Raw genomic sequence first — 15,036 nt, 5'->3', positions numbered from 1 at the left:
AACAGCTGAGGTACTTACACCACTGGAAAAACTTTAGGGAAGACCACACTGGCTTCAGCCAAATACTCATAAAGGATACGTTGATCAAACTCATCTGTAGTGTATTTCACAAGTGTAGCCTGAGAAAACAACAAACAGAAATTTACCCTCATACAAAATACTGTAACCAGTCTAGACCAACAAAAATAAAGTAGTCAATAGGTTGACCATTTTTGGTCAATGTGCATTAATTAGGTCAACACAGCATATGGTCAACATGAGTTTTTCATACTTTACCATCCACACTTACTACAAATGGCAATTATAATGTCTGTTGACTGGAGTAAGACACCTTGCCAGAAGCATGACAAGTGAATGTGGTACACTAATTTAAGGTCCAGGTGCTAGAAAACAAAAATGGACAACCCAAAAATCTATAAAAACAAAAAACTAATGTCAACCCTTGTTATGTCGGACTTTTTTCCATGTTCACCTTGTGAATGTTAACCATATGATTTTTTAAAGTGGAATGATAATTCAGTAGTAAGTCTACTCGATATCAGCTGATCAATGTTATTTCATAATCGTTCATAAAATGATAATGACGGTCATATTGTTAGTTTAAGTAAGTATAATCTTGGAAGTGTGTACCTTACTTAAGTCACTGCTGCATAACAAACAAACCTCAACACTTAATAAGCACATACATCATTTAAAATATGTCAGCAGTCACGTGCAGCACTTCCAAAACTAATACACCATAAAACACACCTACACTAGCACAGTTTCCTAAACTCTTCCTTAACAGTACAGGTTTTAACAATATCCATGCAGTCCAGTCAGTCAGATTTGACTGCATGTTTAGACAATAGGGGTTATTGTTAATGATCCCTTTGAGTGCCAACATCTGTGAGAGATGTCAAAATATCCACTAAAAATGCCAGCGTCGCTCACATTTGTTATAGAAATTCAAATAAAAAGTGTGTAAAAAAAGATTAAATTCCTATATAGGGTTAATATTACAGGTCATTATAATGAATAAAAACGTTTGCTTGACAATTTTTACACTAAAGGTGCCCATACACGTTACAATTCTTGTATACAATATCGCATCTCATTGCATCTTGGTTTTGCGATGAGATGATTTCTAGTACAAAAAGTACAGTATGTGCAGCACATACTTTTTGTACTAGATCTCATCGCAAAACTGAGATTTGATGAGATGCGATATTGTATACAATAATTGTAACATGTATGGGCACCTTTATTATGACAAAATCACTTGGTACCAAGGTCGACCAGGTTTAGATTGACTATGGTATGGTCGACCAGCCTTAGTCAACCCGGCTTAGTTAGATGCATAAAGATAGTCGGCAGCTGCTAGACCGGCAGTAACGCTAGTTAGACACCTGCGGCTGATCTGAGGAGGACCATGGCTGATGGACACATGATTAACAGGACTTTTTCAGGATTTTTTGGTGCCGGTTCACTTGGATCATTGTATACTATCCAAGTGGACATAGAGTTTGAATATAATGGGCTTGCCATACCCGAAGCATGGTGAGCGTAGCAAGCCATGCAACGAGACACTGTGCACATATACAGTGTCCCTGGGCACCCCTGTGACATTCAGCACCAAAAAATGCTGAAAAATTCCCGTCGACCATAGTCCTGCTGATCAGCTGCCGGTGTCTAACTAGTATTACTGCCGCTCTAGCTGCCACAGACTATTCTTACATGACTAACTAAGCCAGGTCGAACAAAGGTGGTCAACCATACCATGATCGATCTAAACCCTGTCGACCCGCTATATTACAACCGGGTTAAACCTGGACTGTAAGGCTGGTGTTTGAGAACCACTTCTTTAAATTAAAATATTCCACATATTTAACTATAGCATTTTGCTCCACTTAACGTACAAAATAAGAAACTGAAAAATGGTTACAGATAATAAAGGACCGCATTAAAAATACAAATGGTAAGGTACATCAAGTTTCTTACAAGGACAGTCAGCAGCAGAGCTTGGGTTTTTGGATCAGTTAGGACCTCCTCATCCAAAAGCACATTTGACTCAGAAACAGATACTTTACGCAAGTGCGGATGTTGCTGAGGGGATGATATCCGTGGTGTTTCTAAAATTCGGAAGAATAAGAAAGAATAAAAGGTTTTCATTTATGTAAATGTAAGCATTCATATACTGTAGGAAGCACTGGACATGTTTTATACCATAATACAATATATGTAATGAAATCCAGGTTTTCCCCAAAAAATTTTATCGGTACTTATGTAATATCTGGGCTCCCGTTTTTCTTATGAGACCGCGTACGCTCGCCACACTATATAAAATCAACTCCATGCGTAGTTGGATAGTAGGGGTATGAAAAAATGGGGTGCATTTAACATGGGAGCTGAGATAATACATAAGTACCTTTTTATCAAATGCATTCATGTTGGATATTGCACCTTTGACATTATTAGGATGGGGTAAGTTGTGGATTTAATATATTTCTGACAATTTATTTTTATATATACACATTTTTTATTTGAATGGTCAGTGGAAATATGAGAAAATACAAAAACAAGGTGACATAAGCCCAATGCAGATCAAATTATAAAACATGGTAATAAGCAAAAAGAAAACAAAAAAAGTCACTTGACTAAGGAAAGGAAGACAAGTGCACTATGGGTTATGGTAAGAGGAGGAGAAGAATGATTTAAATCATATCAATGGTAGATACACAATGAGCATCCACAAATTAGAAAATAATAAACCGTATAGTTGACAATATTTTGACTGCTGGTTATAAAAAATAATTATCTGGAAAATGTATATACTAAAATAGTTTTTTATGATTTAATTTAAATAAAATGTATTTCAATAAAACTATTACAGCTCCCAAATATTATAAAACTCAACAGATTTAAGTCAAGTGTATCAAGTAAGGTAAAGATCTTCCCTGCAATGCCCTGGGAAGACATTACAGTTAGAAGATATTGGTGCAATAAGTAGTGATGAGGAGTGTGTTCACAGATTAGTGCATTCCTATATGTACTTCTTTTATTAAGGTTTAATCAGGTCTACATCATTGCTCTACCAGGATGAATAGCAGAGGCTCCTCCGATTGCTACATCTTAAAACGGTACATCTTTGCCAAGCAAAATATCTTAGTTGCCTCTGCTGTCACTAAAGCTATTTGGGTTTCCTCTTGATACTGTAGTTTATGTATGCCACAGTTGTGACCATTTTAGATTGAATTCAAAAGGGTCTGCTTTTAACTTGGACCTAAAGTCTCATCAGACAAAGATCCAACATCACCATTGCTCATCCCTGGATGGACAGTATCCAACCCTGGCAGAGGTGTCATTCAGCCACTATTTAAGAAAATATTGGAGGGACCGCAAATACAGGACTAGCAGTCTAAGTTACATTAACACAACCCCAGAAGAACAGCAGTCCACACTTGAGACTCCAAGATCTGCAAAGAAATGGATGCCAGGAGAGTTCAAGAGGATGGTCTCATAGGCTTTTTGCATTGAGGGGGGTATTATCCTCCTGTGATCTTCCCCGAAAGAAACAGCAGTGTTTGAAGACCAGCTCTAGCCTGTACTGTGTTGTTTGGGGGGTGTCTGATAATAATACTGTAGGTACAAGACAGGTTGTAAGGTCGCCCACTGAATGATATTCCTCAACTACCACTGTTTGGATCCAAATGGAAGCACAGGGGAGGGTGACCAGAGCAAACTCCATCTCAATCATAGTAAGCTGGGCTGTAGTTTCTGCTGCTGCAGAAACTGGAATTCCTATTCAAATGTTTGGTGATCATTTTCACACTTAATAGTTGTCTAAACTTGGTTATTTTCACAACATTTTATTCACTTGGGTGTCAGGTGGTGATATAACTGTGTTAAAGTGTTTTCTTTTCTTTTTTTTTAATAAAGGGGATAAGTGTAAACTTACATAAAAAAATAAATAAATACATGCACACATTCCCCAATAAAGTATATGTACACTCCCCCCATAAAGTATAGGCACACATCCCCCCTCCCATAGAATAAATGTCAGATGTTGACCTACAGCCTGTCGACCTTCAGTAGACCACTCAATGTATGTATACCTTAATAGGGTTGACCTAATGACCGTATCCTGCAGCTTCTTGTGTCCACACACTGCTTTTTAACAGAATGACCATTTTTGGCAGGAATAAAAGGAGTAGCAGTCCCCCTGAATTTCAGAACCAGCACTAGTCTTTTGGAGCCAGACCTGGTTCACAAAATGTAAGGGACAAAGTGAGTAGGGGGTCACCCATATTTTGAGGACACCTTGAAAAAGACCAACGGGTCAAAACGCGTTGGTACGGTACCTCCTGGCCATTTGCTTTTCACTTTTGCCTTCCTGGACACCCCGACTTCGAACTGGTGAGTTATCCCGGGTTTTACCATCTTACTCCCAGTGATAAGCGAGGAGAAAGGAGGCTTTTTAAAGGAGATTTTTACTGTTTTTTTGTCGTGTGCTGCTTTGTGAATAAAAGTGCTTTTGGATTGATCATTGGATGGACATATCTCTTCTTTTGGGATATCAAAGATACCTTGATGGGAGAATCCAAAACTAAATTAAAGTGAGCATACATGTAAGCACACTTTTGGAAGTTGATGAGAATGAATGTGACACCCTAAAAGATACCTTGATAAGTGTTTCCCCTGTTTTGCATATGTAAGCATACATGTAAGCATGGACTCCTATTGTCTACACGAGGTGACCCTTAAATTCTCTGGGTTATAGGAAGATTTCATATACCTCCCCGGTTCCAGCTAGAATATATGAATATATATATATATATATATATATATATATATATATATATATATATATATATATATATATATATATATATATATATATATATATATAGCAAATGGGGGAACCCTTTCTGCGCTCGAGAGAGGATAACATAGCCAGCAGACACTATAAGAGTTCTATACCGATAAAGTCTGAAGATATTATTTCATATAACGGTCCAGTGGAATTTCAATACTCGGAATCACAATGGGAGTGAATTTAACGTATCACAGCAGGCAATTCAAATTAATGTTCTCAGCAGGTAATTCAACAAATAGCTTTCACAACCGGTAAATCAGATATTTTTGATCTGATCAGTGTATAGAGAACCACGGGAAGTGGCTAGTGGCAGGGTTTCACCCGAGTGAATATTAGCCCTGTGTAACTAGCATATATCGCAGCAGGTAATTCAAAAGAATTTTCTCAGCAAAAAAATTCAAAGGATGTCTTTCAATACTGGTGAATCAATTTTTTGACCAGTGCATAGAGATCCACAGGAAGCAGCCAGCAAAAAATAAAAAAATTGATTCACCAGTATTGAAAGACATCCTTTGAATTTTTTTGCTGAGAAAATTCTTTTGAATTACCTGCTGCGATATATGCTAGTTACACAGGGCTAATATTCACTCGGGTGAAACCCTGCCACTAGCCACTTCCCGTGGTTCTCTATACACTGATCAGATCAAAAATATCTGATTTACCGGTTGTGAAAGCTATTTGTTGAATTACCTGCTGAGAACATTCATTTGAATTGCCTGCTGTGATACGTTAAATTCACTCCCATTGTGATTCCGAGTATTGAAATTCCACTGGACCGTTATATGAAATTATATCTTCAGACTTTATCGGTATAGAACTCTTATAGTGTCTGCTGGCTATGTTATCTGCCCCTGATGAAGTCAGGTTCTGACGAAACGCGTTGGGCTACTCTCCACAGAATTGAACATTATTTCATGTGAAGCTGTAAACTATATGTACCATTTTCTGTATTAAGCAGTATTTTATCATTGATTTTTATGTATTTGTGATACCCAATTAAGGGAATTTGTTCACTTTTATATTAAACGGTAAAAACCGGATTGTCTTTGTCTGACATTGGATAGCGCCCTCTGGAAAACCCCCCTTTCTTTCTATATATATATATATATATATATATATATATATATATATATATATATATATATATATATATATATATATATATATATATATATATATATATATATATATATATATATATACATATACATATACACACAAAAAAAACTGAGACCATTTTTTAAATCTTTCTTTTTCATGGTCTTGATTAACCACGTTCTTGATCGAACATGGGGAGCCCAATCTGTTAACCCCTTTTTGATGGACACGAATAATCTGCAAGAATGAGTGTGATAGCCTAAAGATACCTTGATAAGTGTATCCCCCGATATGCATATGTAAGCATACATGTGAGCGCATACTTCCATTGACTGCACGAGGTGTTCCTTAAATTGATTAAAGAAGACACCCGGGTTTATAGGAGGATTCCATATATCCCCCAATTCCAGCTAGAATATATGTAACATTTCAAAGACTGAGACCATTTTTTCAAATCTTTTCTCTTTTCATGGTCCTGATTCTATATTTTGAATGAACATTGTGAGCCGGTGCTTTTGTACCTTCCTTTGATGGACATGAACATCCTGCAAGGAGACGGTATGGTTTCCATTTGAACTAATGCAATAATCAATCCCACTTGAGGGGCGCTACACTAAAAACTTTTTTTATTGTATATTTCTGTGATACCAGGCTGATAATACCTGGATTTAGTGTATTAGCTGACCCTATTCAGCGCCGAAACAGTATATTGTCTGTGTACAAGGCTACAGTATGTCCTTTGAAATAGGATAGAATCTAAGAGGCATCACAAACTCAAAAGCTAAAAAACTGCAGGATTGACAAATTTTCAACATAAAAAATTCCACAAAAACGTAACGACCACGGCACAAGCAAACAGAGCAGTTTCTCTCTTTTTGGTGACAGGAATATGAAATCAGTCAGGACAAGGTGACAGGTAGAGTCACATGCAAAGCAAACAGTCATGATCTCTCTTCACCGCATGTTACCTGCTCCGTTATTCTCAATGCTCTACAGCATAAGTCTTATGAGGATATGCAACTGTGTACATATCATGAGGTATTAAGCTAAATATACTGTATATATGAAAAAGCAAAGTCAAACAACCAAATATTTATTTCAAAGAATCTGTAAACAAAAAGATGAAAATGTTCCAAAACAGCCCCACTATAATCAGATAGACCATGTAGGCAGCCATTTTATGCACCGATTTCATATTCATGGGTGCGCACCCTATTCATTCACTACAAACAGCATCACTTCATGAAAATATATTCGGGCGCTGTGAATTTCTTGTGGGGTCATATAAATAAATAAAAATTATAATAGAGCACATTAAGTTTTTGTTCAGATGTCTGTTGAATATTGCAGTTGTGAGAGCGGGATGCCCGCTGCAGCTTTATAAAGCTTGTTTGGGATAAGGCTTCATTTTAATTGACAACCATGCAGAAATAACAAGACTTTATTTGTGGAATATGGTGGGTTGTTACAGTTTAAGATGGCCTGACCTTGTTTGCAGTGTAGTCACCTAGTAATTACATGTACGCTGCTATACATGAAGAAGTGATGCTGTCAAGTGCAGTCTGCAAAGTTTGTCAAGCTGTAAACTGAACAGCCAGTTCCAAAAAGAGACTAAAGAATCCACAGCAATGCAAGTATAATACAGTGCATAATTATGCAAATGTATTCACAATAGAATGATTTATATGCAGCACATCAACAGATATCTGTGTAGATCGTCTTAGAACCAAAGCAGGTGTGGGCTTCATTACTCACTTGACATAGACTGCATGACATGAAAGTGTACTAAATAAATCAACCGACAAGCTATGATGGTACAGTATAGGACTTCTGTGTGTCAGGTCCGCTTACAGTCAGTGACCTGCCATTACGGTCCACAAGATTACATGAGCAATTGGTAAAAATAGAGCAGAATCTTTAAGAATAGTAATGTTAATTGCTCATCTGTAGTCCTTAAAAAACAGGTTATGAGGTGACTTGGGTATAAGTTTATAATTTTTGAAGAGAATATTAAAGCCTTGTCAAGAAACTATGTTATTCAAATTGTCCATGTCCATTTACTATTCCTAAAATTATTTGTTCATACAATCTTAAAATCACTTTGCTTGACACACTTTACACTTTTTGTATAAAGCTCTGGCTTTTTATCACTTATACTTATTAACACTTTAATAATTTTTTTCACTGGTGTGCTGCTCTGGGCTTTCTGGCTTATGCTGATTTTTTTTGGTGCTGCACGTAGATATAGCAATAGGGACCCCCAATATACAGGCCTTGATGATGCACATGGGGCTTGAATTTAGGGCGCAACTATATGTAACCAATATATTTTTTAATCATGTAGTGTTCAAAACTAGTTCTTAATTCCATTCAGTTTGCTGAAGAGAAACAATGTATTTTTTTCTCACACTTTACAGTTCCCAAACACGGTACTTGTTTCCTAGCAGGGCGCCCAGTTTTCTTACGTACGCTACTGTAGCAAAATCACATTGCATCTCATGGGATGCAATGCGATTTTTTATGTCATTTATTCACTGTTGCCCTAGGGGATTAACACACAAAAAGGTTGAATACCAACCTAGATGGGCGCTGTGATGGGTTGAGGTGTGAAGCAGCTACTAGGGGGGGGATTGAGAGTCCCCTGGGATAGACAAGAAATATACAAAAAAATAGTAGCGCTATATCAAGTAAAAACAATAACACATTTATTATATAAATTGCACAAGTAATTTAAAAATAAACTGATTCATAAAACAAATGCACCAGCACCTATAGAAATTAAATGCCTGGGAGTAGGGTCCATTCCTATGTATGTCGCCTGTTTCCGGAGAAGGGGAAAAAACTCTTCAAATAGGGTATAGGTAATATACCCGCTGCATATAGGAGCAGCTTTATCACCTTTGATAAAGCTGCTCCTATATGCAGCGAAACGCGTCAGGCACCTTGCACCAGCTACCTACTACCAGCCAACTTTGCCAACCTTGCCACCTACCACCTTTTGGGATCCAGACCAGCCGCCACCGGATTGCTTCACTCTTCAAACAGACCGTTCTAAATGGAGTCCTGAGGTAATACCCTCAAAACCATTTGTTGGACCTGCTTCAATGCCATCCTAAACAAGGATTAAAGAACCACATTTGGGACTACCTGCGGTAAATATTACCTATACCCTATTTGAAGAGTTTTTTCCCCTTCTCCGGAAACAGGCGACATACATAGGAATGGACCCTACTCCCAGGCATTTAATTTCTATAGGTGCTGGTGCATTTGTTTTATGAATCAGTTTATTTTTAAATTACTTGTGCACTTTATATAATAAATGTGTTATTGTTTTTACTTGATATAGCGCTACTATTTTTTTGTATATTTCTGCCCTAGGGGATTGCATTGCATCTCCCGAAAAATTACATGAGATTTTATAGGGTGCGATGCCATGCAATTAGCTATACACTTGTATGACCTACAATGAGGTTTCACTGACCCTCCCACAATCCACGCCACCCCGAAGCATGGGGAGTGCAGCGTGCCCCGCGAGGGGCATTGGTACACGTCCTCCTGACCTTTTCATACCCCCACTATCCACGTCGTGTGGAGTTAAATTTATATAGTGTGGCGAACACAGCGAGCCACCAAGCCCTAAGCGTGGCGAGCGCAGAGAGTCCCGCATAATACATGTAAAGCCCCTCGTGGGGCTCTGTTCGGGCTCGGTGGCTCGCCACACTATATAAAATCAACTCCACGCCTTTTCATACCCCCACTGGATAGTGGGTATGAAAAGGTCAGGAGGATGCGTTCCGCCACCCCTCGCCATGCTTCGGGGTGGTGTGGATAGTGTGGGGGGGGGGGGGGTCAGTGAAACCTCATTGTATGTCATACAAGTGTATAGCTAATGGCATGGCATCGCACCATATAAAATCTCATGCAAGTTTTGGGAAGGTGCAATGCAATCCCCTAGGGCCAACAGAGCAGTGAATAAATGACCTAAAAAAATCGCATAGCACTATAATGGCCCATGAGATGCAATGCAATGCAATTTTGCTACGGAGAATAGCCCTGTACGCTTACAGCGTACTGGGCGCCCTGCTAGGAAACAAGTACCCCAAACACATATTTAATGTAAAGTATGGAGAAAAAAAAAACCCACCCCTTATTTTGACCATTATGTCGACATTGTGCCTTTTGACATAACATATAGATCCCCTACTGAAACACACTTTAGATTTGAAGGGTCCATGTGAGAAGTTGTGGAGACAAACCTTTATTTGTGACATTATATTTACATCATTAGCTAAAGCAAATATACCTATAAAAGAATGATTTTGAACAAACAAAAATGTCGATATACTAACCATTAAACTGTGTGTAAGATACTTACCAATATCATAATCATTCTCTGCTACCCTTCTCATTTTTGGAGGTGTAGTGATGCCAGATTCAATCTCCTGTCGTTTAGGAGCCTTAGTGTCAGATATTAAATGGTCAAAGCTTTTTCTTGTACCTGAAATTAAAGAGAGAAAAAAAAACTACTGTCAATGTTGCAAGACAGTCAACAAAAAGTGTATTATTAAAAGAAAATTGATAATTAATAAAAATACACATTATAATATATCTCTATATCCATATTGTACATACACAGACACACACACACACACACACATGTGACTCATTATATAGTTCGTGTAGGATACTCTTGTTATCCCAAGGCTTTGTAATGTGATATATGTATTTAACTCCGGCCAGTGACCTGACCATTCTGCTGTCCTACCCTTTTTACTTCAGGTTACAACATTTCTAGACCCAGCTTGCAGACTAATCTTTATAATAATGCCAAGAACCAACTCAAGAATTAAGAGTTTTACAAAGTGTTAAGGTGCCCATAGACTATGTGACTTAGTGACATCTAATCCCCCCTTCAGCCGCTCGGGACCCCTCCAAGCAGCAGGATCACATGCAGTACTTCTGCATGTGATGTATCGCAGGCAATCCCCTTTCCCCGTCACAGGCAGGGGTCCAACCCAGAGAACTTGAGTGCAGCACATATAATCTCCAGCTCCGATCTGATGTGCACAGGACCTCGCATTGGATCGGATGTCACAAGCAAGCTGGGGCCAATTTCACCTGATTTCTCGGCCCGGTCCCCCAGAATCGTATGTCATTGGGCCCAAAACACAGAGTATGGGGGCCTTTACAGTTAAAAACTTCTTAATAGGCCATTTCTATTCACTTGTACCTTACCTTCGGTCGGAAGGCTTTTACCAGGATAATGTTAATTTTACAACCATATATGAAGAATATTTGGCTTACACCGTATGTTTTGACTTGTATTGTACAGAATCGTATGATATAATGTACTCTGGAGATGTAGAGGTTCTCCTGCAACATCTGCAAATTCTCTGACCAGATTTATTATGACTTTATTCTGCAGACTCAGCCACCATACTGCCCTAAGGACAGTTCTGCCAAAACCATCAATTGGTCCCTTGCCATGAGCAATGGTGATAAAGCTCCAGAATACATGTGATATCTCAATATGCTTGAACTTTTCTAACTGACGCAACAAACAAAAATGTGCTACTTCAGCTACACCAATATCTCCTATACTACTAACTGTAGGGGACTTTTTTTTACAACAGCTGATTAGAAAAGCATATTGTATTTCTCAATGAACTCTCACAAACCTAGGAGCTTTTTAGTGTTTGCTTGTGATGGCTGCCCCATGTCCAGACTCATAGACTTCCTGGTCCTTGGGCTGACTTGCCCCACTGTAGGGTAACTCGCAGCAAGGTGCATTCCAGATCCTTTTGGAGATGACCATGGCTGGTTTTCCTTCAATGTCCTGTTGGATAAAAAAAAAAAAAAAAGACAAAATGCAGGTGACTGAAAACAAACCTAGGTACTCTTTACTTAGAAGGGCGCCCACGATTTTGATCGTGGGCATCGTTAGTAAAAAATCTCGGGCATCTCGGGGATTGAATGCACTAAAAAATCGGGTGCGATCAACCGACGAGATGCCCGAGATTTCCCATAGGGAACAATGTTAAATGTCTCAATTGACCCAATTTTCCTGTTCAATGCCTCAATTGACCCGATTTTTCCATAGGAAACAATGTTAAATGGGCCACAGAGGCCAAATAGGCACCCTGAAGTGTATAATGGTCACCCGAATTGTTAACGCCACCCCACGATCAACGTCAACCCGATGCGTGGCGAGCGCAGCGAGCCCGCGAGGGGCGGCGGTACGCGTCCTACGACCTTTTCATACCCCCACTATCCACGTCGGCGTGGAGTGGAGAATAGAAAGTGTGGCGAGCGCAGCGAGCCACCGAGCCCGAAGCGTGGCGAGCGCAGCGAGCCCCGCGAGGGTACGCGGACAGCTGTGAAGCCCGCGAGGGGACGCGGATACCTGTGAAGGTATCCGCGTCCCCTCGCGGGCTCGCTGCGCTCGCCACGCTTCGGGCTCGGTGGCTCGCTGCGCTCGCCACACTTTCTATTCTCAACTCCACGCCGACGTGGATAGTGGGGGTATGAAAAGGTCGTAGGACGCGTACCGCCGCCCCTCGCGGGCTCGCTGCGCTCGCCACGCTTCGGGTTGACGTTGATCGTGGGGTGGCGTTAACAATTCGGGTGGCCATTATTCACTTCAGGGTGCCTATTTGGCCTCTGTGGCCCATTTAACATTGTTTCCTATGGAAAAATTGGGTCAATTGAGGCATTGAACAGGAAAATCGGGTCAATTGAGACATTTAACATTGTTCCCTATGGGAAATCTCGGGCATCTCGTCGGTTGATCGCACCCGATTTTTTAGTGCATTCAATCCCTGAGATGCCCGAGATGGGCGCCCTTCTAAGTAAAGAGTACCCAAACCTAATTTAATTTCAAGCTTCATATAGCAAGTAACCACTGTTAATATGAAAGTATGCATTAAATCAGCCTGACTGTCACCATGTGATGCACAAATAGTAAATATCTAGCAATACCTGCAGGTGGGGTCACTGTGATGCATCGGATATGTATCCATAGGAACATTTTCCATTGAAACATCTGTCAGCAATAGCGATTTTCTGTGTTTCAAGCTGCAGCGGCTCCTCACCTCTTCAGACACAGTAAGCAAAGCTAGAACACAGACAGATGAGGTAAACCCAATGTGATCATGTCTCTAATGCCACAAAATGAAATGTTAATTTAGAAGTGAATATTACTTATGTAGTGAACAGACCCTTGTGTCGCGCCATAGAAATTAGGATAACTGTGTGAGGGCCGCCTAGCTTACAAGATCCCTGTTGGATAGGGGTTGGGGGGAAATATGGAGTACAATCGTAAGTTGGCGCCTCTTGTGTTAAACTTCACAATTAGATCGATCAAGCATTAAGTTAATTCACTCTAGCAAAGTCCATATAATTTCAAATGTTTAGTAAAAAGTTTTATTTCACACAGTGGTAGTAGTTATTCCAGATCTTTACAATTTTCATTGAGATATTTCAGATAATTGGAAATACTAGATGAGGATACCCAACGCGTTTTTGCCCCTTAATGGGACTTCATCAGGGGTTTACTAAAAATGAATGACATGCAAATATAGACATTAAAAAGTTTTAAAACAGATGTACATTTTGTGACAAAATGAAATAAAAGCTTATTTTAAAATGGACTTCATTTTAACATGCTATTACAGTACTGATTTGGCTATATAGCTCATGATTTATTAACATGAAAGCAGAAGAAGGACTTCATAAACAGAGGTGAAAACAGGTGAACAGAACGGCAAAAAAATGAACAATTTACAGTAACATACAGTTTTAAAAAGGATTACATACCGGATCATAAGAATTATTATGGACAGCTTTCACAAAAATAAACCATTCATAACAAGGTGGTTAAATGCGTCCTTGTACAATTGAAGTACCTAATAAAGGATAGTACATAAAGCATTACGCCCAATGGACAGTGTCAAAGTTAAAATTCGTTCCCATTACTGGTGGACACAGGCTAATTTCCTGGTGGATTTTGCTGTTTTTAAACAAACAAATATATAAATAAGGGGATTCGATATGAAATGCCGGCGGTCGAAATACCGACGCCATAATCCCGACCACCGAAATGCCGACAAGGGGGGACTGTGGATCGCCTAGGTTTATAAATCGCTAGGTTTATACTTTGCCAGTGAACGTCTCATGGACAGAATGTATGTACACATCCCCCCCCTTTTTTTGTCTGTCCTAATTCCATGAGACATTCAAATTTCACTGGCAAAAGTATAAACCTACTAAACATCCTTATTTATATATTGGTTTGTTTAAAAACAGCAAAATCCACCAGGAAATTAGCCTGGGTCCACCAAAATCATACATTCGGTCTTTCCAGATCTTTTGAAGCCTTCATCGCCATTTTAGCCTGAGAAAGGTATGTACTCCTGGATTCAGTATTGAATCCCGGCGGTCGGGATCCCGGCATTCAGAATCCCGACGCCGGAATCCCGACAGCCGAAATGCCGACCAGGGGGGGGACGTGGATCGCCCCCCCTTGCGGGCTCACTGCGCTCGCCACGCAGCGGGCCCGGTGCCTCGCTACGCTCGGCACACTAATTTATTCTCCCTCCAGGGGTGTCGTGGACACCCCAGGAGGGAGAATGTGTCGGTATTTCGGCGGTCGGGATTCCGGCGTCGGGATTCTGAACGCCGGGATTTTACCTGCATCCCGTACTCCTATCCATGGGACTCTCTGGGGTAAACAGTAGCAGCCCTAGGTTGTGGAATCTTATCAATAATTCATTTATATGTAGGTATGGACACCTAAAGAGGTCTCATCTAATGACTTACCGTCCGATTGAAAAATCTTTAGTGACAATGTAAGTAATAAAAATTAAAATCTACATCAACAAAAGTATTAAGTTGATCTATATTCTTTTATCATTAACACTGTTAATTCCACATCTAATAGGTCGGGAAGAAGACCATTCCCTGTCCATTCGGTTAATTTATCAACAGAGATAATAAGAATAGGTATTATTTAATTTTTTCCATTGATACAAAGTAAAGGGAATGAATTTTAACTTTGACCCTGTCCATTGGGCATAATAACCAAT

At 39.6% G+C, this 15,036-nt stretch overlaps 2 protein-coding genes across 10 annotated transcripts in view; one reads left to right on the top strand and one right to left on the bottom strand.

Moving 5' to 3' along the window:
• NF1 (neurofibromin 1) overlaps positions 1-15,036 on the bottom strand; it is a 234,410-nt gene that overhangs the window by 19,621 nt on the left and 199,753 nt on the right. For all 9 annotated transcript variants that reach the window (XM_083174174.1, XM_083174178.1, XM_083174179.1 and 6 more), the window contains 5 exons: positions 12,932-13,067; positions 11,632-11,789; positions 10,329-10,451; positions 1,981-2,111; positions 19-119 (listed from right to left, as the gene is read on the bottom strand). In XM_083174174.1, the coding sequence (XP_083030300.1) occupies positions 19-119; positions 1,981-2,111; positions 10,329-10,451; positions 11,632-11,789; positions 12,932-13,067 (649 nt within the window). The remainder of the gene's footprint in view (positions 1-18; positions 120-1,980; positions 2,112-10,328; positions 10,452-11,631; positions 11,790-12,931; positions 13,068-15,036) is intronic.
• The window catches only part of EVI2A (ecotropic viral integration site 2A), a 56,571-nt gene that overhangs the window by 9,693 nt on the left and 31,842 nt on the right, over positions 1-15,036 (top strand). The window lies entirely within an intron of this gene.

Source organism: Crinia signifera, chromosome 2 (genome assembly GCF_055691185.1).
Source record: "Crinia signifera chromosome 2, ASM5569118v1, whole genome shotgun sequence".
In the NCBI taxonomy this organism is placed as follows: domain Eukaryota; kingdom Metazoa; phylum Chordata; class Amphibia; order Anura; family Myobatrachidae; genus Crinia; species Crinia signifera.
This window is presented reverse-complemented; position numbering and strand designations above follow the sequence as displayed.